We start from the raw sequence: 26,251 nt of genomic DNA, 5'->3' as shown, positions 1-26,251 counted from the left end.
TCAGTTTTAAAGCAGTCAAAATTCAAGTGTTTATTTATTTTTATTTTATTTTTTAAAAACTCTTACCTTCCGTCTTAGAATCAATACTGCATATTGCTTCCAAGGTAGAAGAGTGGTAAGTGGTAGGCAATGGATATTAAGTGACTTGCCCAGGGTCAAAGGCTGGGAAGTGTCTGAGGCCAGATTTGAACCTAGGACCTCCCATCTCTAGGCCTAGCTCTCAATCCACTGAGCTACCCAGCTGCCCCCAGTCAAAATTCAAGTGTTTAAATAGCTTACTGACATTAATTTGTTACTTAGTAAGATTGGCTGGATCCTTAAGTCCTAGTTCTATTGTAAGAGTAAATAGTGTAATAGAAAGTGTGCTGATCTTGGAGTCAAAAGGGCCTGGGTTCAAATCCTGCCTCTGACAAGAGATTAATCCAAGGAGATAATAATTATCTCTGTGGAGCTTAACTCTCAGGGCTGTTGAGAGTCAAATGATTTAATAAAATGTCCAGTATTTTACAAACCTGAGCATATTATATAACTATCAAATATTATTATTATCTTCAATGTATTTGGCTCTTAAACTTTGAATTTCTATACATTTCTGTGATTTCTTTCTGGAGCAATCGCTCTTCTAGAACAGTCTTTCCTCCATGGCCTTCCTGAAATAACTCTTTTCTTCATCAAAGACAACCTGTCTTTCTCTTGTTCCTTTTTGCCTTCTACAGTCGAGACACAGGGTGAATATTCTGTCTCAGCTGTTTTCCATTAGCCATCACACAATCTTTGTTGAGATGAAAAAATGTACTACTCCAATCTTCCTTGAAGGGGCCAGAATCCTTTGAACTACAATAATATATGTTAAATATAGTTAAACTTTCTAACACAAAATTATAAATTATACTTAAAAGGACTTGTGCATCGCATTTCTCATGAGGACCAAAGGTTCAGCCAATACTTTAATATACTAATTATAAGCACAGGACACAGTCTTATTTATTCTAACATATTATAGACTTTCCGAAATGGAAAGAACTCAGAGGCCATTTAGTTCAATCTGTTTCTAGTCTAGTTCCCTCTATAATATCCCTGAGAAATGGTCATCTAGCTGGCATCTGAATATTTCCAGTCATGGAGAAACATTACTACTTCTTTGGCCCTCCAAATACTTCTAATTATGCAAGAAAATCTTTCCCTTTATGGAGCCAAAATATACCTCCGCAACTTCCATTCATTTTTCTTAGTTCTATGCTGAGGGGCCAAGCAGAAAAAGTCTAAACCCTATTCCATATGACAACCCCGTGAAAGGAAGCTATCAATGTGATAGCCCTTCTTACCTGGCCTAATTTATCCGTCTATGATTATTATCATTATGCTATTGATCTGAATTTATACTCGTTTTTCAGTGTGTCATTACTTCCTCAACCCATTTCTTTGGTGAGCATGTACAGCCATAGCTGAACTCCTGGCCCCAGTGCCAGAATTTCTCATTTTATACATAAGGCCCACAAAGTTTAGCTATCACACAGATTAGTAGGCAGACAGAGAGGAGATTCGTTCCTATATCCTTTGGCTCCAAATCCCTTGGTTCTGATATTACTATTGTCATTGATAACAATAGATAGACATAGAAATGTTGGCAGATCTTTGTGTTGTTTTTCTGCTCTCTACTCAGAACAAGGCAATGGGACCTGATCTGGGGTTTGAAATGACCTTCAAGTAATAGACTCTCATCACTTTGGGACTCTGTTTTCTTTGCCTACATAGACTTCACACCAAATTCTCTAAAGGTTCTTTTTTTTTTTTCCAAACTGATTTTCACTCTTTCATGAGGCAATATGGCCTCTCGTTCACAGATTGTAGCTTCTGAGGTCCCTTCTAGCTCTGGAGTTAACGAATGCAACACCCTCATTTTAAAGGTGAGAAAAATAAATTCCTGAAAGGTTAAGTAACCTTACCCAGTATTACAAGGTATTAAATGTAGGATTGATTTGTATCAGAATCTTCTAGCATCATGATGGTTGAATTATGGTTAAATTGCACTGTTTTAAAAATGAGTTTATAATCTCTTGACTCTCTTATTTCTCCACTGGGTAAAAAGTTTAAATGTTTGGGGTTTAAATCAATTTCTGGGCTGTCTCCTGGTTATGGGAACTCTTTCATATGAATTTAAGTACTCCATGAAATGATGATATTCGGTGTTTTTAGCTTTGTCTGTTTCCCTTATTTTGAAGTTAACAGCTCATATAAACAGCTTAGGGTGGAGTCCACGTATCTAGTCAGATTTTCCCTCTAAGTTGTGGTTTACATTGATCTGATGGCAGTCAGATACTTATTTTGAAATGACTATTTAGTTCTTTCTGTTCAAGAATAGATTATTTCTTCTTTTTATAGTGTCATTTAGTGCCTGACCCATTTAGTACCCTTCAGTTATCTTGAAGAAAATGTACATGAGAATCCTGCTTAAAGTCTATAAGTCTATATCTTCTTTCAACTTCTGATTTTTGAAATGTTTCCAACGGTTTTCATCAACTTCCCCTGAACCCATTTTATATTGATTTCACCAAGGATCAAGGTCTATTTTGATTTAATTTAGAGATTTGTCAAATGTGTAGACTTTTTCTATTTCTTCATCCTTTTCAATGAATGTTGGTGCATTTACTATATGTATCTTCATGGTGGCTTGTTTGCTTATGTTTAACACAAATCCCACAAGGAAAGATGACCAAGTATCCCATAAAATGATGTTCTTTGTTCCCTTTGGATGCATGGATACATGATAAAGCCATTTTAAAAATTTTCCTAATTTGTGGGAGGGAAAGTCTATGAGTTGCCCTCCCATTAAGATGTAACTATTTATACTTTCTGGATTAACTTCTAGAAAAATGTTGATATAAATGTTATGTTATCCTCTTTGGTTGTTGGATTAAAATCATATATAAGATCACTAGCAGTTAAATTAATGTTGATATATGGTCTAAGAATTATTTGAATCCTAGTGACCTTGATCTCCTTTTTCTCTAGTCTACCACCATAAAGAACTGAGAGCCATTTTGCATTTTTTGTCCCTTTAATGAGTCAACCAGAACTCCCAGTTTATTGCCTAGTGACCAAACTTCTGGTGATGAGTATCTCTGTATTAAGGATTTATACAAATTGAGAGATCATGTATTAAGCTCTTACTCTAGGCCACATACTGTGCTAAGCTCCAGCGATACCAATAAAAGCACATCAGACAATCCCTGTCCTCAAGGTTTTTACATTTCCTTGGAGGAAGACAAAATATAAAAGGGAACTAGGAGAGGGCAGTGGGATTCATGATCAGTGGCAGATTAGAAATCCCTAGAGACTGCTGTAGAGACCTAGAATGAAGCAAAATAAAACTAAGTCTGGGCTATCAAAGTCAAAGGGAGGTTCCAGGCAGGAGTCCAATTTTCTGGGGGAAAAGGAGTAGAGATGATGTTCTAAAAGGAGATGGCACACCTAGAGATGGCCACGAGATGTTCTTGAAGTTTTTCCCATTCATTACAGCATGTACTCTGTTGGTATAGACTTTGGGAACCCATAATCACTTCCAAATCATAACCAGGTATCAGAGCGGTACTTCTGTATAGACTGTTGCTATAATTTTCAATAAAATATGGCATTGTTTCTTAGTAGAACAGCCCTATCATTCATGAAGAGAGACAAGAAAGAATCCTATGAAAAGGCAATTTTGTGACATTTGTTACTATTTTAGAAGTGCCTCCTTCATGGCGAATGTAGACATTTGTTTTGCATGACTTCATATTGTAATGGACATTAGATTTATCACCTTCTCTGTGTATGGAAGAGGGAGAGAATTTGGAACTGAAAATATAAATAAGAAGATATCATTCTACATTTTATAATAATTTTTATTATATTTATATTATTATATTATGTATTATAAAATTGTGTTCATTCAAAATGTTTTATTATTTTTATAGCTAACACACATAGGGTCAACTATGTGTCAGACAATGTGCTAAGTGCTTTACAAATATTATCTCATTTGATAATGATCTCATCCTCATAACAACCCTGTGAAGTAGGGTATTATCTATTTACAGATGAGGAAACTGAGGTAAACAAAGGTTAAATGATTTGTCCATAGTCACACAGCTAGTAGACACTCATTCCACCTAGCTGCCAAAATTTTTTAAAGTGTCCCAAGAGTACTTCTAAAACAAGATTAATCAAGATGAATCTTTATTTACCCTTATTATCTAATGGAGAGGGGCAGCTAGGTGGAGCAGTAGATACAATGTGTGCCCTGAAGTCAGGAGGACCTGAGTTCAAATATGTCTTTAGGCACTTACCAGCCTATGTGACCCTGGGCAAGTCACTAATCCTATTTGCCTCAATTTCTTTATCCTTAAAATGACCCGAAGAAAGAAATGATATACCATTCTGGGATCTTTGTCAAAAAAACAAACTCAGATGGGTCAGAGAGAGTCAGATATGACCAACTGACTAAATGGCTACAATAATCTAAAAGAGGGTCTTGCATATAATTGGCACCCCCAAATATTCTATTTTTAGTAATTAGGTAGGTGGACACTCATTCTAAACCATACCATTTTGGAATGCTCTTTTAATTGTTAAGACTAGAGCTAGTAGAATAGTTCAGTTGGGTGTTGTAGTTTTTAACACCTGCTAATTTCCCTCTTAGCAAGAATGGTATGCTCTGGGCTTAGGCAGCTGGAATAGCCAGCGAGGGGGAGCTGGGAGCAGCATGGGGAAGGGAGCCAGTTGCTACCTAGGGCAGCAGGAAGCAGGAGGTAACAAATCTTTAAAACACGACATCCTTAATCAGAGAATTAGTCAGGTTTCCTGTATGTTACCTCCTTGGGTTTCACTCAGGCAAGGACAGGGACGGTCACCTCTGATGATGTTTGAGAGAGTGAGCTCAGGCTTTCCGTTGTTTGTCATGAAAGCAGAGCCAAGAAGAAACCCGAGTCTTTCTCTGAGGTCAGGCCTCCGGCTATTGGCAGAGCTGGCAATGGGGGCAGTGCAGAGCCAGGGGAGGCCTTGGTGGTCATAAGGCCTAAACAGAAGGATTCCATTAACTTGAGTTCTTAACTAGGGGTCCATAAACTTAAAAAAAAAATCCCAACCCTTGCCTTCCATCTTAGAATCAGTTCTGTATATTGGTTCTAAGGTTGAAGAGTGGTAAGGCTAGGCAATGGGGGGTTAAGTGACTTGCCCAGGGTCACACAGCTGGGAAGTGTCTGAGGCTAGGTTTGAACCCAGGCAGGACTCTGGCTCTCTATACATTGAGCCATCTCATTGCCCCCAGTATGTAAACTTAGAAAACAAGTATTTGATAACATAACCTAATTTCAGTATTATTGCTTAACTTTAAAATCCTATGCATTTTATTTTCTACACTCAAAAACACCCTTCTATGAAGGAGTCCATTGGCTTCACAGTCTGCCCCAAAGTAAGACTCTCTATAGTAACTTCTAAGTTCATAAAAGGGAATATCCAGAGTTTTAGATGTATGTGTGTGTGTCTCTTCCTTAGGAATCAAACCCAGTCACTAAACACATTAGATTCTGCTCTCAGAGATGCTACACGATACCATGGCTATGCTGGACTACATTTCTTACTTAAATAATGAATCCCTTTGAAGTTCTTTAAAGAAATGAATGTGCTCGTATAAAGATACCATCTGCAGCCCTGATTTGGTACAGCTTGTCCTAGATATGCTACTTAACAAGGAAAAGGAGAAAAGATCTTTATTAGCTTCTTAGAGAAGGAAAGCCAAACCCCTCCTCTGCCTTCTAAAAGCAACTGATTTGTTCCTTTGGCATCTCAGGCTAATGGATCAGAATAATACAAAATATCTGGAATAGTCCACAGGTTCTACAATCCAGTTGAGGGTGGGACTATGGGAGGAGGAGGTTACATCTCTCTTTGTGCCTACAATCTATAATATAGTCAAAGGCTTTGATATGACCTGTAAACCCTAGCCTTTGGACACAAGGGACAGAAAAAGACTAACTAAAATCCCCATGTGCATTTAAGTGTGGAACTCAATACTCTTATTGCTGTAAATAACCTAAGCCATTCCTTGTGTGTATATGAGAAAGAGATTCCTTCCCAACTTAATCTAGCATATCAGGTTCCTTATGGATAGGGTAAGGGCTCAGTCCTATATTTGGCAAGGATTAGTGGGAAGGAATGGTATTTTTTCCCTTTGGGTATCTCTCTATCTGCTTTAAATTCTTTAACAAATATTTGCGCAGTTCACTTCATCTAATGTTTTCATTAAAATAGGAGTGTTTTAGGAAGTATTTCAAAGGAAGAGATCAATTGTCTTGTGAGAAGAAAAGGAACTGGACAGAATTTAAGTAGATTGTGAGATAATATGATTGAAAAATGACAAACATTTATTAAACTCCTGTTCCAGGCAAGAACCCTGATAGGTGCCAAGGATACCAGATAGAAATAAAAAAAGACCCTGCCCGTTAGGAACTTACACTCTAGTAGACTAAGTGAAAGAGTATTAGAGGTTTGTAAATGAGTTAATTTGTGAAAGACTTGAATTATGAAGCCTATTCTTTGGATTTGATATAAAATACAAAGGGAATTTAGTAGGAAGTCTGGAAAGAAAAGAGGGTTATAAGGTTCTTACTATTTATAATGTAATTTAACTTATAATTATTTAGGAAGCAGCATTTTGAATCAATGTATGTAAGGAAATAAGGAAGAAAGTAAAAGGGTTTAAGAAATGAAATAGGACAGGAACCCAGACCTCATATACCTTTAAAACCCTTTCCTTGTGTCTGATTCTGACTCAGTGATTCTCTGGTGGTTGCATTCCAGGACTCTGGTAGATTGAGGGCAGCTGGAAATAACTCTCCCACCTCTTTGTACCACTACCAGGGATAATATGAGCCAGGACACCTGTGGAACTAGATCCTGAGCCACTTGAGTTAACTTTACTTTCTCCAGATGGATTGACCTGAAAACTACATGTGGGCCCTTTGGGCAAGAAACCTATAAGGACTGTTCTATGGCTTAAAGAGAAAGCTTCTGAGCCTCTCCTTTCCATACTCATGGAAGCTCCATATGGGAAGATTTTATCTGAAGGAAATCAAATGTTTGGAGAAAAGTAATTTTTTCTCTGTACCTTTAAGCTCTGAATTGTCCACTGTACCATTTATAAAACTATTTCTGGGGCAAGTGTTCTTTTGAGTTACTCTTAGAGCTTACCCTTAGAGTCAGGAAAGCCAGTGGCTCTTTCTGTATCTGTTGTGTGACTTGGAGAAATAGGCTGATTGAGAAAAGAGACAGTGTTTTAGTCACCTTTCTAACCCTTACAGAACCTAGCCCAGAGGTAACTAAGAATTCACTTAATAATTATTTATACAATGAAAGCAATTTTTTTCTTCTATAATTTTTTAATCTAAATTAATTTATTTAGCCAATTTATAACATTATTCCTTGGTTACAAGATCATATATTTCCCTCCCTCCAATTGTTTTTCTAATTGTTTAGATCTAGTTTTAATTCTGTGGAGTGTTTTTGTAGTTGTGTTCATATAGCTCCTGTGATTGTTTTGGCAGATAGATTCCTAGGTATGTTATTTTGTCTAAGGTGATTTTAAATGGAATTTCTCTTTCTAGTTCTTGCTGCTGAGATGTGTTGGAGATATATAGAAAAGCTGATGACTTATGTGGGTTTATTTTGTATCCTGCAACTTTGCTAAAGTTGTTGATTATTTCCACTAGCTTTTTGGTTGATTTCTTCTATAATTTTTAAAACTATGATGCATTCATTTTTGAGTGGTCATAAGTCTTCTAAAGTTTTCATGTATTAATATATTTAAAATAATTGACCATTATGGAACAGTAGATACAAATTCCAAGGTGCATATATTAAATTATTTCAAAGTCTAGTTTATGGATTATATGGAGTCTCAAACCCCCTTCTTTATCCTTTGTACTCCAAAAAAATTCTTATAACCCAAAAAATCCAACTTACCTTTCTATCCTTATTATGTATTGCTCCTTTTAATGAACTCTTCCAATCAAACTGGATTTCCTTCTGGTCTTCTTATGACATTCTATCTCTTTTCTCCATATTTTTGTATAGGTTTTGTCTCATGACTAGAATGTATTCCTTCCTCACCTCTACCTCTTAGAATTGGGATTTTCCTTAAAAACTCAGCTCAGCTCAAGTGCCACCTCCCATGTCAAGCCATTCCTAGCCCCTCCGCTGCTAGTGCCTCCATTCATGAAAATACCTTGTATTTATTTTACATATACTTTGTACATAGTGGAATGTATATATATTGTTTCCCTGGGAGAATGGAAGCTCTTATTTAATTTTTGACTTTGTATCCTTGGTCTAGCAGAGTACTCGATGCATAGTAGGCACTTAATAAATGCTTGTTGACTGATTAGTAAGGCATTTTTAAAACACTTTCCTGCTTACATTCTTTTTTCAATGAGTTACTACATAAGCAACTCATTAGAGGAAAACTTTAAAACACTACTGCATTGGGACAGCTAGGTACTTCAGTGAGTAGAGAGATGAGGTCTTGAGTTCAAATCTGCCCTTAGATAGCTTCCTTGCTGTGTGATCCTAGACAAGTCACTTAACCCCAATTATCTAGCCCTTACAGCTCTTCTGAATTAGAAACATACTTAGAATTTATTCTAATACAGAAAGTAAGAGCTTAAAAAAATCACTTTGTATTTTCATAAGTTGAAAGATCTTAAGCTTAGATCCAAGGACAAATACCTAAAAGGCCTGTGCATACTTTCTAGGGTTTTGCTGAACTTGGAGTTAAAAAAAATTATAATTTTTCATTTACCTTTAGTTTCATTCATATTTCTATGTATTTTAATTTATGCCTTTGAAAACATTACTCATGAGGAGGGGCTCATTGGCTTTAGCAGACTGCCAAAGGAGTCTACTACATAGAAAAAAGTGAAGAATCCTTATCATAAAGGATCTGATCCCATCCCATCAAACCCTCTTGGAAAAGTCAGTGCTAAACTCTCCTTTCAACTTCTCTTTAAAATCAAGTTGTTTCTGAGACATTCTTAATAATTGTTGATTCACTATGAATTTGGGGGTATAGGGGGAAGAATGGGGCTAGGGAAGAAAGCTTACATGAGATACAACTTCTGCAGAAGCAGAAAGTGTAAGACACCACCATGAGAAAGATTTTGCAAACTGAAAATTCTGATCCTGAGTACTTCCTTTCCTTCCTCTCCCCCTCCTCTCAGACCTGTTGCTAAACAATTACCAATGCATCTCTAGGTTTGAAGCATGTTTTAAGAGTTCTTTTGAAAAAGCTCGAGACATTTGTAAGACATCTCTCTAGGCATTACTTTATTTGTGAACAAGAAACATGGAGAAAGTTTAATTCTTTTTTCTTTGTATCCCCAACACCTAACAATACTTGGCATGTGATGCCATGAATTGAATGTGGCTAGATAATTTCATAATTCCTTTACAACTCTGAAATCCAGATTCTATAAAATTATGTACATCTCGTTTCCTCAGATTAAGGTTGTCTCCTTCCCTGCCATTTATAAACATATTTATGTTCCCTGACCTAAAAATTAAAAACAAAACAAAACAAAACATCTCATTTGATACTACCATCTCTGCTAGTTACAGTTCTATATCTTTCTTTCCTTTCTCATCCAAACTCTTGGAGAAAGTCATCTACATTTGGTCTATTTTCTTTCATCTCTTTCTCTTCTAAACCCTTTGCAATCTAGCATCTAGCCCTATGATTCAAGTAAAATTTCTCTTTCCAAGGTTACCAGTGACTTCTTAATTGCCAAATCTAATGGCCTTTTCTCTATCCTCACCCCCCCCCCTCCCAATTTCTCTATAGCATTTAACACTGTGGATCACCTTTTCTTGATGCGTACTCTTACCTCATGAGGTTTTCTTTCTTCTGGTCTCTCTTCCTGTATATCCTATCCTTCTTTCTGCCTTCTTGGTTTTTCATCTAGGTTTTACTTACTAAGCCCACGTGTCCCCCCAGGCTTTGTCTGGCCCCTCTTCTTTTCTCCCACTATATTATCTCACTTGGTAACTGCATCAGCTCTAAAGGGCTCAATTATCATCTCTAGGCAGAAGTTTGGGCAGTTAGCTGTGTGACTCTGGACAAGTCACTTAAACCCTGTTTGCCTCAATTTCCTCATTTATAAAATGGCAAGCCACTCTAGTATTTTTGCTAAGAAAAACAAATGATAGCAATGAAGAGTTGGACATGACTGAACAACAAAAAGTCCAACCTTATTTTTCCTTCTAAACTCCTTGCCTTTCAGAAATTTTGAATCTGGATGTCCCATAGGCATCTCAAAGTTGACATATCCAAAAGAGAACTCATTATCTTTCTACCAAAACTTTCCCCTCTTCTAAACATCCCTTTTATTGTCCAAGGTGCTACTATCATTCCAGTCACCCAGGCTCACAACCTCACCATCATCCTCAACTTCTGTCACCCCATGTATATACCCAATCTGTTTTCAAAACTTATTGTTTCTATCTTTACAACATCTTTACTGAACATTCTCTTTCCTACTTATATAATCTTGTGCCCTCTCTCCTAGACACTACATTTCTAATTGGTTTTCATGCGTCGTCTCTCCCTAATCAAATCTACCCTCCACTCAGCAGCCAAAGGTGATTTTTTCTACAGTTTAGAAACCTCTGACAATTTACTAGGTTTAGTGAGCTCCAGTGGCTCTCATTGCCAGGTACTTACCTCCTGATTACCTCTCAGATCAAATATAAACTCTGCTGGCATTTAAAGCTCTTCTTCCCCTGGACCTTCCTATATCTCCAGGTTTCTTATGCATTCTTCTTGTCCATATGCTCCTGACTTACTCTTCCTCTAATTTTTGTTCTTCAGTTGTTGCAGTCATATTTGACTTTTCATGATGTCATTTGGAGGTTTCTTGGTAAAGATACTAGGAGTAGTTTGCAGTTTCCTTCTCCAGCTCACTTTACAGGCAAGGAAACTGAGGCAAACAGGGTTAAGTGACTTGCCCATCATCACCTGGCCAGTAAGTGTCTGAGGCCAAATTTGAACTCAGGTCTTCTTGATACCAAGCCTAGCACTCTATCTACTCTACAACCTAGTCTTCCTCCAGTAAGACACTCTTTCCTTTTTTAAGCCTTTGTCCCGACTGTCCCCCATGCCTCACACATTCTGCCCTTTCATCTTTCTGCCTCTGACTTCCTTCAGGTCTAAGCTCAAATCACTGCTTCCCTACACACCCTAGTTGCTAATTCTTTTCCTCTCAAAGTGCCTTCCATTTACTTGGCATGCACCTTATATTTAATCTGTAGTTTACAAATTGCCTTGCTTATTATTAGAATGCTAGCTTCTTGTGGACAAGATTAGCTTTGTATCTCTAGAACTCAGTGTAGTTCCTGGCACATAGTAAGCTTTATCAGATGCTTATTGGCTTCTCCAGAGTATCTTTATGTTTACAGAGTAAACTAAAAGATAATTTTGTTCAAGGAATTGAGAGAAACCAGGAATATGTAGTTAGGAAAGGCTTTGGCTTGAACTTTCATTCATGCTTAAAGAAAATATGTTATATTAAAATAAGTTATTGGTAGGCAATATTTCTTTGGTTTCACTGGGAAGTAATTTGCAGAAAATGCAAAACCAAGAGTAATACCTGAAAAATTCTACAGTGCCTAAATATGCACCACAAAATTAATGTGTTATTCACTGAAGCGAATTTTATCCTACTTTGTTTTAGGTTCAAAATGGAATTAATCTGACAGTTTCCTTTTATAAATCTTAGTGAGACATATTTCAAGTTTTGAAAGCTCCATTAACTCTTTTCAGGCCACAAGGGTACTATTCAGTACAGGGTTGATCAGTTGCTACCAATAAAAATGAATTCCTTCCTCACCGATGCATTTTATGTAAGCCATCTAGAAGGTGCAAAAGTACTCATGGTCACCCTCTCATCCTGGCCCATTTCTATTAATCTGTACATTTTTGCATCATGTTACTATAGCTTTAGGTCTACAAAAAGCAGTGAGTCTTATGGCTTGGAGATTCATCTTTGCAGTCCGGATCTAAGGCCATATTCTCTCAGGCTGCTGGATGCTTCTTTGAGAACCGTAATACTTCTTTTCAAAGTGACATTATTATGTTCAGTTCTGATCAAACTAATACATTTATCAGCTTAGATTATTTTTTTCTGGTTGTATGTACACGGTATATGTAGATTTTAAACCAGCAATGCTGAAACTGAAAGTATGTTTTCTCTGGCAGGCATTTGATATACTTGGAAGAGTTGAGGCTTGCCTTAAGCTCCTTAAATCAGAGGGTTTAAGCCTGCCTGTCTTGGCAGCGAGGCATGAGGAATTACATAGAGAAATTAAAGACTGCACGGAAGATGCTTTGCAAAAGGGACAAGCCTTAATCAGCCAAGGAGATTCCTGCAGGTGAGTCAAGCCTGCTTCTTCCTCAGTGTGACAGGATTTTTCACAGCTTCTACAGAGTCATTTAAAAAATTAGCTGGTGTGATTTTGCACATTTCGAATATTTTGCTGCATTATGATATGGCTTAAAAGGATTCTATTTAAGTATGGTCAGCTCCATTTCTGGGAACAGTACATCTCATTTGAGCTGGAAGCCAGCCTAAGAACCTGTAGGCTGATGTCAAAGCTTGAATTGTCTCCTGAAGAGTTTCTGAGAGGGGGCAAAAGACATGGAAATAGAGCAGGATTTGTTAACTCTTCACTTTATAGATTTATAGCTTCACTTGACCTTAAAGATTTGGACCTGGAAGCAACCTTAGAAATAATATAGGCCCATTCCCTTATTTTATAGTAAGTAAGGAAACAGAAACCCAGAAAAGTTACTTGCCTAAGTCTATACCAGTAGAGAAAGGATCAAATTTGGATCCAGGGTGAAACCAAATTTCTTTCCACTATATCATGTTGATATGACCCATACTTTGGTCTTTTCTTTACATTCTTTCTATAATTAAACAAATGAACCAGCCAAAAGAGTGTAGTAGAATTTTCTCATGAGGTCCAGTTAATGGTTCCATAATACATGTTTAGAAGAATTATGATGGAGGGGGAGTAGATAAATAGAGGTTCATTATACTGGAATTATCTTTTACTCTTTGTAAAGGTGGGTCACTAAGAATAGACCCAAGTACAAAGAAGAACTAGAGAAAAAGAAGACCTCATTTCATCAGGCTTAGAGAAATGATAAGAATTTATAATATAAAGAAATTATAAGAAGGTAGGAAGAAAATTATAGAAGAAATTATATACATATGTGTAAATGAAAAAATTATAAAAAGTAATTCAACCTAAAAAGTTTATTACATGTCAACTATACACTATGTTGGGTAATAGAAGAGAGACAAAGTTGAAATATGCTGTGGTCTTCATGGAGCTTATAATTTCTTAGGGGATAGGGCATATAAAGAGTGTCCCAAAAGTCTCAGAGCAGTTTTAAGTTTCAACATTATTTAGCAAACAGACTTTTGGGACATTCTGTATTTAAATAACCCTCTTTACTTAGTAGTTCAAGTAGGAAGGATTTTTATGGACCCTCTCAGACTTGCCTTCAAATTATGGGATTCTGGATGGTTATACACCATACTAATCAAGTTACAACTTAGGTTACTTCTACAATTAACTTTTGTCGAAGTATTTAGTTGTTCTCCACACTAACACATCCAATAAAGGGAAAACAATTAATAATAAAAAACATTTTTTTTCAAGAAAGTACTGCATAGCAAAGCAACAAAAAAATCTCAGCAAAAATTTCCCGATAGGATCCCATCTCATTGTCCTCTACACTATATAACTATATTGCAAATGAATACCTGTAACATCTACATTGCTCTAGCAGGTAAGTCATTGAAAAAGTCTATTTCTAGCTGGAATGAGTAGATTGGAGCCATCAATATGGATAGCCATGGTTTCTCTACTACTGCTTCCCCACCCTTTCCTTTTACTCTAAAAACAAAACAAAACTTTGTTATATGGAATGGCTAAGTGGTTAAGGAAGAGGAGGGATATTTTTGGAAACAAAAGTGATAAAAATAAGGACAAAATAGATAATTTTTCATTGTTCCTGCAAGTAGTTTCAGGTTTCTATTCATTGCTTGCCTGCCTGCCATTGTCTCCATGCTGCTTCTGGCTTGACATGCCTCTGGAACTACTTTCTGCTGCCCAATGTCACAATGTCCAGGAGAGCCACCCTCCTCCCCCATCATTTGTTCATTTTCTCAGAAACTGTCCTCTCTTCTCAAGGGCACAGTGAGTAAATGGCACAGTAAGAGGTCCTTTAATCCTCACATGATCTCCCATCCTCTCACTATCCTGGCAACCTTTCTCTGGATCTGCTCCAATCTTTCCCAAATCCTTTCTAGAATGTGCTCCAATTAAATATCATGCTCTAGGCATAGTCTGAGCAGGGTATGATATACAGTGTTCTGTACTGGGAATTATTGCATCCCTTTTTCTAGGAACCCCATTTTTATTAATGTAGCCAAAATATCATTAGCTTTTTGGGTTCCATTTCATGCTGTGAATTCAAAGTCAAGTTCATTGACTTATACTTTTAAAACTTTTTTCTGTTTTTCAAAATTGGGATATCATCTCTGCTGTTCTTAGATCTTTTGTAGCTCATCAGAGCACAGAACATCCATTACTTCTGTTCAGGATCCCCACATGCCTTTGTGGACCTTATGATTTGAACTCAGCTCTCTCTTGCCATCGGCCCTCTTGCATTTCAATTCATTGCTAACCCTTTCTTGTTCTTTCCTTCCTGTTTCAAAGATTTTTCTCTTGTATAGAGAAAACAGAAGCTAAATTTGAATTGTCTTCTCTTTATGGTTTGTTACTCACTTTGGGTCTGTCCCTCCTTTGATATTCTTCATAAACCGCTTTAAAAAAGTTCCTCTTCTTTTTTTTTCCTTTTCAATTCATTAGCAACCTTAGCTCCTTCTGAGTATTAGTACTCTAGACAATTATCCTTATGTGCCTCTCTTTTAAATTAGTTATCAGGTGTTTGCCCTTATTTCCATCTGTTATATGTATTCCTTCTCGTTCTAAATCTGTGCTCCTATGTTACTTTTAAAAATGCTATTTTAAAAAGGAACCTCATAAATTCTTTTGTGAATGGCCTTTCTTATGAAGATTCTTTTTGCCTTTGCTTCTCAACTATATTTCATTTCTTCACTGTCCTTTTGACAAGTAATTTTGTTTGCAAAACAACATGTTTAACCCAATACTGACATGACAATGCTACAGTAAAAGCTATCAATTCACTGACAAGCTCTATAAACTTGCATTTGGTATATTCCATGAAATTACTTCAATTTAGAACCTGTGACTGAAATAAAATATAATGCAAATGAAAGCTTAAACAAACTCATACCTGGCAAAAATAATAAGAACTAACATTTTCTTTTGTACCTTAAGGTTTGGAAAGCACTCCACACATCTGATTTTTTTCCTCCCCAAAAAGCAAAGGTAATTGCTATCATCCCCATTTTATAAATGGGAAAACTAAGACAACCAGACGTAATTATTCAAGTTAGGATTTGAACTCAGGTCTTCCTGAGTCTAGGTCCAGCTGTCTATCTACTGTGCTACCTAGCTATCTCCTAAAGAATAAACAATTACTAATGATGAGTTAATCTCAAAAGTAAGCCTAATCTCATCATATTAATCAGTATTAAGTAAATCATATAACACATGTAACATTATATATAATAAATATAACATAATATAATATAAATAGCTTACTCTCTTAATTACAAGCTTCATCTTTGCTCTAAACAACAAATAGTAATTTTTTAAAATAATATTTTATTTGATCATTTCCAAGCATTATTCATTAAAGACAAAGATCATTTTCTTTTCCTCCCCCCCCCACCCCCCATAGTTGACGCGTGATTCCACTGGGTATCACATGTGTTCTTGATTCGAACCCATTGTCATGTTGTTAGTATTTGCATTAGAGTGTTCGTTTAGAGTCTCTCCTCTGTCATGTCCCCTCAACCACTGTAGTTGGGCAGTTGCTTATCCTCGGTGTTTCTACTCCCACAGTTTGTCCTCTGCTTATGAATAGTGTTTTTTCTCCTAGATCCCTGCAGATTGTTCAGGGACATTACACTGCTACTAATGGAGAAGTCCATTACGTTCAATTATACCACAGTGTATTAGTCTCTGTGTACAATGTTCTCCTGGTTCTGCTCCTCTCGCTCTGCATCACTTCCTGGAGGTTGTTCCAGTCTCCATGGAATTCCTCCACTTTATTATTCCTTTTTGCAAAATAGTATTCCATCACCAACATATACCACAATTTGTTCAGCCATTCCCTAATTGATGGGCATCCCCTCGTTTTCCAATTTTTGGCCACCACAAAGAGTGCAGCTATGAATATTTTTGTACAAGTCTTTTTGTCCATTATCTCTTTGGGGTACAGACCCAGCAGTGCTATGGCTGGATCAAAGGGTAGACATTCTTTTATCGTCCTTTGGGCATAGTTCCAAATTGCCCTCCAGAATTGTTGGATCAGTTCACAACTCCACCAGCAATGAATTAATGTCCCTACTTTGCCACATCCCTTCCAGCATTCATTACTTTCCTTTGCTATCATGTTAGCCAATCTGATAGGTGTGAGGTGATACTTCAGAGTTGTTTTGATTTGCATCTCTCTGATTATAAGAGATTTAAAACACTTCTTCATGTGCTTATTAATAGTTTTGATTTCTTTATCTGAAAACTGCCTATCCATGTCCCTTGCCCATTTATCAATTGGAGAATGGCTTGGATTTTTGTACAATAGATTTAGCTCTTTATAAATTTGAGTAATTAAACCTTTGTCAGAGGTTTTTATGAAGATTGTTTCCCAATTTGTTGTTTCCCTTCTGATTTTAGTTACATTGGTTTTGTTTGTACAAAAGCTTTTTAATTTGATGTAGTCGAAATTATTTATTTTACATTTTGTGACTCTTTCTATGTCTTGCTTGGTTTTAAAGTCTTTCCCCTCCCAAAGGTCTGACATGTATACTATTCTGTGTTTACCCAATTTACTTATGGTTTCCTTCTTTATGTTTAAGTCATTCACCCATTTTGAATTTATCTTGGTGTACGGTGTGAGGTGTTGATCAATTCCTAATCTCTCCCACACTGTCTTCCAATTTTCACAGCAGTTTTTATCTAATAGTGGATTTTTGTGCCAAAAGCTGGGATCTTTGGGTTTATCGTATACTGTCTTGCTGAGGTCTCTTGCCCCCAGTCTATTCCACTGATCCTGCTTTCTGTCTCTTATCCAGTACCAAATTGTTTTGATGACTGCTGTTTTGTAATATAGTTTAAGGTCTGGGACTGCACAGCCCCCCCCCATCATTTGTCTTTTTTTTCATTATTTCCCTGGATATCCTTCATCCTTTGTTATTCCAAATAAACTTTGTTATTTTTTTTCTAAATCAGTAAAGAAATATTTTGGGAGTTCCATGGGTATGGTACTAAATAGATAAATAAGTTTGGGTAGGATGGTCATTTTTATTACATTGGCTCGTCCTATCCATGAGCAGTTAATGTTTTTCCAATTGCTCAAGTCTAATTTTAGTTGTGTGGAGAGAGTTTTGTAGTTGTGTTCATATAGTTCCTGTGTTTGTCTTGGGAGATAGATTCCTAAGTATTTTATTTTATCTAAGGTGATTTTGAATGGGGTTTCTCTTTCTAGTTTTTGCTGCTGAGCTGTGTTGGAGATATATAGAAATGCTGATGACTTATGTGGGTTTATTTGGGATCCTGCAACTTTGCTAAAGTTGTTGATTATTTCAATTAGCTTTTTGGTTGAATCTCTAGGATTCTTTAAGTAGACCATCATGTCATCTGCAAAGAGTAGTCTCCTCCTTGCCTATTTTGATGCCTTCAATTTCTTTTTCTTCTCTAATTGCTACTGCTAGTGTTTCTAGTACAATGTCAAATAGTAGAGGTGATAATGGGCATCCTTGTTTCACTCCTGATCTTATTGGGAATGCATCTAGTTTATCCCCATTGCAGATGATATTAGCTGATGGTTTTAGATATATACTGTTTCTTATTTTTAGGAAAGACCTTTCTATTCCTATGCTTTTTAGTGTTTTTAATAGGAATGAGTGTTGTATTTTATCAAAGGCTTTTTCTGCATCTATTGAGATAATCATGTGGTTCTTGTTGGTTTGCTTGTTGATGTGGTCAATTATGTGGATGGTTTTCCTAATATTGAACCAGCCCTGCATCCCTGGTATAAATCCTACTTGATCATGGTGGATGACCCTTCTGATCACTTGCTGGAGTCTTTTTGCTAGTATCCTATTTAAGACTTTTGCATCTATATTCATTAGGGAGATTGGTCTATAGTTTTCTTTCTCTGTTTTTGACCTGCCTGGTTTTGGAATCAGTACCATGTTTATGTCATAAAAGGAGTTTGGTAGAACGCCCTCTTTGCTTATTATGTCAAATAGCTTGTATAGTATTGGGATTAACTGTTCTCTGAATGTTTGATAGAATTCACTGGTGAATCCATCGGGCCCTGGGGATTTTTTCTTAGGAAGTTCTTTGATGTCCTGTTGGATTTCATTTTCTGATATGTGATTATTTAAGAATTCTATTTCTTCTTCTGTTAGTCTAGGCAGTTTGCATTTTTGTATATATTCATCCATATCACCTAAATTGGTGTATTTATTGCCATATAATTGGGCAAAGTAATTTTTAATGATTGCCTTAATTTCCTCTTCATTGGAGGTGATGTCCCCCTTTTCGTCTTTGATGCTGTTAATTTGCTTTTCTTCTTTCCTTTTTTTAATTAGATTGACCAGTATTTTGTCTATTTTGTTTGTTTTTTCAAAGTACCAGCTTCTTGTCTTATTTATTAACTCAATAGTTCTATCACTTTCGATTTTATTAATTTCTCCCTTAATTTTTAGGATTTCTAGTTTGGTTTTCTGCTGGGGGTTTTTAATTTGATCGCTTTCTAGTTTTTTTATTTGCATTTCCAATTGATTGATCTCTGTTCTCCCTAGTTTGTTAACATATGCCCTCAAGGATATGAATTTACCTCTGATTACCGCTTTGGCTGCATCCCAAAAGGTTTGAAAGGATGTCTCGTCATTGTCATTTTCCTCGGTGAAATTATTAATTGTTTCTATGATTTCTTCTCTAACTAAACAATTTTGGAGTATCATATTGTTTAATTTCCAATTAATTTTAGATTTGGCTCTACATGTACCCTTACCGATCAATATTTTTATTGCCTTATGATCTGAAAAGGCTGCATTTATTATTTCTGCTTTTCTGCATTTGTGTGCCATGTTTCTGTGACCTAATGTATGGTCAATCTTTGTGAATGTGCCATGTGGTGCTGAGAAGAAGGTGTATTCCTTTTTATTCCTATTTATTTTTCTCCATATGTCTATTAATTCTCAATTTTTCTAAGATTTCATTCACTTCTTTTACCTCTTTCTTATTTATTTTTTGATTTGATTTATCTAAATTTGATAATGGTTGGTTTAAGTCTCCCACTAATATGGTTTTACTGTCTATTTCTTCCTTCAATTCTCCTAGTTTCTCCATTAAAATTTTGGGTGCTATATTATTTGGTGCATACATGTTGATTAGTGATATTTCCTCATTATCTAAAGTCCCTTTTAACAAAATATAATTACCTTCCGTATCCCTTTTGATAAGGTCTATTTTTGCTTTGGCTTTATCAGATATCATGACTGCAATTCCTGCCTTCTTTCTGTCAGTTGAGGCCCAGAAGGTCTTACTCCATCCTTTAATTTTGACCTTCTGGGTGTCTACCCACCTCATGTGTGTTTCTTGAAGACAACATATGGTAGGGTTTTGGATTCTAATCCATTCTGCTAGTCGTCTACGTTTTATGGGTGAGTTCATCCCATTCACGTTCAAAGTTATGACTGTCACTGGTGGACTCCCTGGCCTTTTGATATCCTTCCCTAATTCTAACCTTTCTTCTTCAGCTCTACCTTTTAGTCCAGTGATTTACTTTAAATCAGTCCCCCTTGTCCCCTCCCTTGATATGTTTCCCTTTCTAGTCCCTCCCTTTTTGTTCCCTCCCCCTCCCTCTCTTCTTCCCTCCCTTTTTTGTGTTCCTTCCCCCCTACCCCCCTTGGTTTTCCCTTCTCCCTTCCCTTGTTGGGTAAGATAGAATTCACGATCCCAATGGATCTGGATGTTCTTCCCTCTCAGAGTAGATTTCCCTGAGAGTAAGGTTTAAGTAAAAACTCTTTTCCTCTCCTTCTTATAGGAGTTTTCTTCCCGTCCCCTTCCCGTGTGAATCTTTGTGTGAGAAAGATTATTCTATTTGGTCTTTCTTTTCCCCCTATTTACACATTACATTTTCCCCACGTTAGTATACATAGGTTGATATAAATGTAGTCCTTATAGAAGAGAGTTTGGGTAAAAGAAAAAGATAACATTTTTCTCCTTTTCCCTTTCCTTCATATTTACCTTTTCAGGTATTCCATGCTCTTTGATTTTCGATATCGAACTTTCCACAGAGCTCTGGTCTTGTCTTTGCAAAAACTTGGAAATCTTCTATTTTGTTGAATGCCCATACTTTCCCTGGAAGTATATAGTCAGTTTTGCTGGATAGCTGATTCTTGGCTGAAGACCCAGCTCTCTTGCCTTTCTGAAAATCATGTTCCATGCCTTACGGTCATTCAGAGTGGAACTTGCAAGGTCTTGTGTGACCCTGATTGGCATTCCTTTATATCTAAATTGTCTTTTTCTGGCTCTTGTAGGATTTTTTCTTTTGTTTGATAGCTTTGGAATTTGGCAATTACATTCCTGGGAGTTGTCTTTTGGGGATTTAGTGTAGAGGGTGTTCTGTGAGCTCTGTCAGTGGCTGTATTGCCCCCTTGTTCTAGAATCTCTGGGCAATTTTCTTTGATTATATCTTGTATTACGATGTCGAGTTTGCTGTTTATTTCTGGCTTTTCTGGAAGTCCAATTATTCTTAAATGATCTCTTCTTCCTCTATTTTCCAAGTCTGTCACCTTGTCAGTGAGATATTTTATGTTCTCTTCTAATTTCTTGAATTAAGGCTTTGCTTTATTGATTCTTGCTCTTTTACCTGCTCGTTGTCTTTGAGTTGCCTAATTCTGACCTTTAAAGCCTGGTTTTCCTTTTCAGTTTGGTCAAACTGGTTTTGTAGATGCATGAATTTCTTTTGCATTATTTCCCACTTTTCCTCCCAAAAGGCTTCCGTCTGTTTGATCCTTTCCGATTCAAATTCTTCATGGGTTTGTGGAGAGTTTCCATTTCCTTTGGAAGGTTTTGGAGCATTTGCTTGTGTTTCCTCTTCTATCTCCTCTGTATTTTGTATTTTTGCTCCATAAAATGTGTCAAAATTCGCCCCCTTCTTGTTGTTTTTCTTGGAATTTTGGGGCTTTTGTGCTTCTGTGGAGTTTGCCATGTCTATCTGAGTGGGGAGGACTAGCTTTTCTTATCTCTATCTGGTGTTCAGAGGTTTTAGGCAGATTGTCCGTTCTATGCAGTTGTTGTTCTGTCTTCCCGGGGAAGCCAGGAATTGTTGGTGTTTCCATGTTACTTCCCTCCTCAGTTCCCTCCTGATGCTTCTCTGTTGCCTTACTTCCAGCTCTGAGCCTGGCCTGGCCCTTTCCTTGGGGTGTTTGTTTCTGTGCCTTAGCTGGCCAGGAGAGCCAGCACTCTGAGGGGGGAGGGGCTGCGGCTTCATGGAGCTCTGAGGGCTCCTGATAAGATTAACTTTTTCTGGGTTGAACTGAGTATGCTTTGAGGCAGGGACCTTGAGACTCGGATGGAAGGATCCAGCAGGGGGCTGCAGGCTCCCCCGTCTCTTTCTGTTTCCCTGTTGTCTGGGTGCCCCCTCGATTGGGTCAGGTTGTTTTCAGGATGGGGCCTTCAGCTCCAAGGCCCTTTTGCCAGCCCTGAGGGTTACTGTTGTTTCAGAGGACCCTGCTCTCTGGGGGGGGGGGGGGGGGGGAAGGGCCATGGCTTCCTGGAGCTCTGAGGGCTTCTGATAGGATTAAACAATCCTTATTAGGATTGTTTTCAGGAAGAGGCCTTCAGGATAGCTGGCCCTGAGGCTCTGAGGTTCCCTCTGCTGCCTCGGAGTCAGAGCTCTGGGTTGTGGGGATGGGTCCTGGGACCTTCCTTCTGTCTACCCCTTAGACCCGAGTGATCTCGTGTTCTGGCTTTTGAGGGGTCTCTACCTTTTGATCCAGGTTCAGGTCCAGGAGGAGGATTCCCGGGGTCTATGCTGTTGTTTGTTTTGAATTTCGGTGCCTTAGCAGGATATAGTTTGAGTTCAGTAGGGAAGGGTTTCCGGAGATCTGAACTTTAGCTTTCTATAAGCCGTCATCTTGACTGAAAGTCAGTAATTTTTTTTTTTTAAGACTCAAGGTTTAGTTTGGAAGTAAAGTTCCAATCTCTGCACAGTCTTTGTGTTTTTTTTATGCTAATTTGGGTTTTGGAAATTCAGGCTGGAGTGCAAAACTTTTTTGTTTGACTCATTAGTCCCTTTCTTATTGTTTACTTTGCCCTATTTCAACTCTATGACCATCTTTACTTTTATGTTCTCTAAATAGCCTTCATTACCTGCTTTAGACTGCAGTTTGAGAGGAAGCTAGATACTGACCTGGTCTTAAGAGAGAAAAGAAAGAAAGAAAGAAATACAAGGAGATTTTAGAAAATGTCAGTTAATGCTTAGTTAACTGGAATTTTGTTCTTTCTGGACATCTCAATTCCCTACCCTTCTCCCAATACCAAATAATACAGCTTTTTCTATAGTTCCATACTGTATTTTTATTTACCTTGGGACTTTAAAGTACTTGTCAATTCTGGACTGTTACTTTAATTTTGCAAAATAAGCTAAAGGCAAAGTAAAATGGTTAATTACCAAAGGATATATCTTGATTCAGAGACTAGACTAGAAATAGAAAAATCCATTAGAAATTCAATAGAAATCCATTAGAGACAAAGTTGAAGCTCAAAACACATATTGTTTTTAATACTATACATTGCCTGCATGCAGTTTAATTCTGTCCTGTCATTTACCTTACATGCTCTAGGCAGTGTTCCATAACATGGCCAATGCTGGTCTTTGAGTCAGGCTTTGGTAGTATTTCCTGTCATATAACTGTGGGACCTTGGGCAAATAATAGCTCCTGTCTGGGCTTCAGAGACCTCATCCAAAAATGAGAATAATGATCTTTCCGTTACTCCATTTTTTGTGGTTTAGATATTTATAATTAATATATATTTATACACATATTTTCATACACACATAAAATTTAACAGCCTAAATATAAGCAAGTTTCAGCTTCCAAACAGGTTGTGTTGCAAAATGACATTTGTATATCAATTCACACTTGGAACATTTCCATAAATATAATGTTATACATACATGGGAGTTAGGTTACCTAGCAAACAAATAGCAGTAGTTAATAATAATAGCCACTTGACTCATCAGAGGAAGGAAATATGGCCAAACAAGGAAATGAGCTCAAGTTGGAATTACAAGAAAAGTGAGTGATGAGTTTAGAATACACAGCACAAAGGAGAAACAACTTTCAGTTCTATGGGAAATGGCAATCCATGGTGTGATGGTTGTTCACTCCTTTTATTTAATGCCAGAAAGTCTATTAAAAATGTCACACTCTTGCAAGTTCAATATCCCTGGAATATTTTGAATGCTACTACAGCTATTCAAAGATATTAAAAGGGAGGCTATGTCCAACATTTCTAAGGGTCATCATTTCCATGAGTTTGGGATATTGCTACGGATGACACTTTAATAATTAGGATGCCATGTATTTCAAGAAGGGCTAGAGATTATTTTGTAGTTAAGTGAAGTTAATATCAAGAGGTAAGTAGAACTAATTAGTAGGAGGTTCCACTCATGCAACAACAGTAAACAAGTTATCTTCCTAGTTTCAATGTTATTTACTCTGCAAAATGAGATTAATTATTGACAACTTGTAACACTATATTGAGGAACATTAAGTGATTATACAATTATCTATTTAAGGGACACGTAGGTATCTCAGTGGATAGGGTGACAGTCCTGGAGTTATGAGGATCTGAGTCCAAATTAGACCTTAGATACTTCCTAGGTCTGTGACCCTGAGCAAGTCACTTAACTCCAATTGCCTAGCCTTTATTACTTTTTGCCTTAGAATGACTACTTCGTATTAATTCTAAGACAGAAGGCAAAGGTTTAAAAATTATCTATTTAATAACAATAATGTCAGGCAATTTTTTATGCTCATGAAATAACTTAGATTGCTGTGTCCTACATGATATTGTGGGCTAGCTGGGTGGTTCAGTAGAGAGTTGGACCTGAATTCAGGAAGATATGAGTTCAAATTTGGCCTCAGATGCTAGCTGTGTGACCCCAGTTAAGTCATTTAACCCTATTTGCCTCAGTTTCCTCATATGTAAAATGAGCTAGAGAAGGACATGGAAATCCACTCCAGTGTTTTTGCCAAGAAAACCCCAAATGGGATCACAAAGAATCAGACATGCCTATAAGAGGACTAGACAATACTGTTATCACACAAGAAAGCAGTTATTAAAACCAGCATGGTACCTGGAATGTAATTAATAAATGTTTGCTAAATTAAATCAAACCTATTTTAAATCTTGCATCTGTTTGCTATGCTTTCAGTGACCTACATAAAAATATAGTGCTAGGTCCTGAGTAGTGAAAATAATGAACCCCATTATTTTAATTCTCATATTTCCAATGGGCCAGCACCATTTACCAAAATTTACCTAATTATAGCTTCTGTGTATTATATAACACTATGTAAAATATATAATTTTTGTTAATATAAATATAAAAAATGTTACCTTTTACATAATTGGAACTTCAAATAGAGTCAATTTGCACTAGTCAAAGATATAACTATGTAAACTATATAAAAATGTAAAAAATGGCAACTGATATCAGTGCAGTAGAAATATTCTGTGAAAATTTGAATAATAGGACTGCTTCATGGGATTCTTTAATGCCCTAATCAGGATCTAACTACATTTCCATGAAAATGTTGCAGTTTGAAATATTAAGAGTGCCTGACCCTTGGACGTTTCACGTTCTTACTTTTTGTCCAGAAGTCTAATAGGAATTAGAAATTCTTCCCAACTCCACAGCCTGGCTGATTTCTTTTGCCCCAATGGCATGACCTAGAGGGGATGGATGTCCTGACAATCAGTTAGCACTACTAAATTTATTGTGAGGGCTATGCAGAAAAGAACTCAGTGTTTGTGCCTTATCCAGGGCACTTGAATTAGAATGGTAGTTCAGGGAATTTGAATATTTGTATGGAAGCCTTTATACTGCCCCCACCATCCCAATCCAATCTTTGTCCCATGTAATTCAGTTCTTTTTCTTCACACTCCTGTGTTAATGCTGTTCCCAGCCTTGTGACCAAATAGGTAATCAACGCCTTCTCAGACTGTAACACTATTCCCTACATGCTTTCTTTGGACTTGGCTAATGCTGGGTGCAAAATCCTTCACACATCCATCTCAAAAAGCAAAATGTTAAGTGTCTCATGGTTGCCCCAAGTGATAAAATAACATGAAGTCAAACAAAACTGAAATGCTTCACTAAAGAGATGGGGAAGGTAATCTTGGAAGTTTGGATGGATGAACCACTTTCCAAAATATTATAATAAAAAGACTTAAGAGAAGAGATAGGAAGTGCAGGTGAACTCAGATCCTTTAAAAAAGTTCCTTCAAGTATAATAATACTTATTATTATTATAAGAATAAAAGCAGCTAGTATTTATAAAATGCTTTACAGTTTCTAAGCACTTTACAAGTATTTCATTTTATCTTCATAAGAGTCCTAGAAGATAGGTACTATTATTTTCTCCATTTTACACATAAGAAAATTGATACAAATGTAAGTTAAGTAACTTGTCCAGAATTATGCAGCATGTAAGTATGTGTGACCAGATTAGAATTCTGATTTTCTTAATTTCAGGTCTAGCATTTTGTCTCATGTGTAACCTAGCTGCCTCTAAGCAGAGACATACCATGTTTTGATGTTAAAAGTTCACTCTACTGCAAATATGAATAACATGGAAATAGCTTTTGAACAATGATACATGTAGAACCCATTGGAACTGCTTGTCATCTCTGGGAGGGAGGAAGAAAAAGGGGAGCAGAATCAAGAATCATATAACCATGGAAAAAT

The 26,251-nt window shown here is 36.8% G+C and overlaps 1 protein-coding gene across 6 annotated transcripts in view; it reads left to right on the top strand.

The window, feature by feature from the left end:
* The window catches only part of CCDC141 (coiled-coil domain containing 141), a 325,959-nt gene that overhangs the window by 167,898 nt on the left and 131,810 nt on the right, over positions 1 to 26,251 (top strand). For all 6 annotated transcript variants that reach the window (XM_007494445.3, XM_056794081.1, XM_056794080.1 and 3 more), the window contains one exon: positions 12,287 to 12,459. In XM_007494445.3, coding sequence (XP_007494507.2) covers positions 12,287 to 12,459 — 173 coding nt within the window. The remainder of the gene's footprint in view (positions 1 to 12,286; positions 12,460 to 26,251) is intronic.

This window comes from Monodelphis domestica, chromosome 4, assembly GCF_027887165.1.
Source record: "Monodelphis domestica isolate mMonDom1 chromosome 4, mMonDom1.pri, whole genome shotgun sequence".
Taxonomy (NCBI): Eukaryota; Metazoa; Chordata; class Mammalia; order Didelphimorphia; family Didelphidae; genus Monodelphis; species Monodelphis domestica.
Note: the sequence above shows the minus strand (reverse complement) of the source record. Positions and strands in the feature narration are given on the sequence as shown.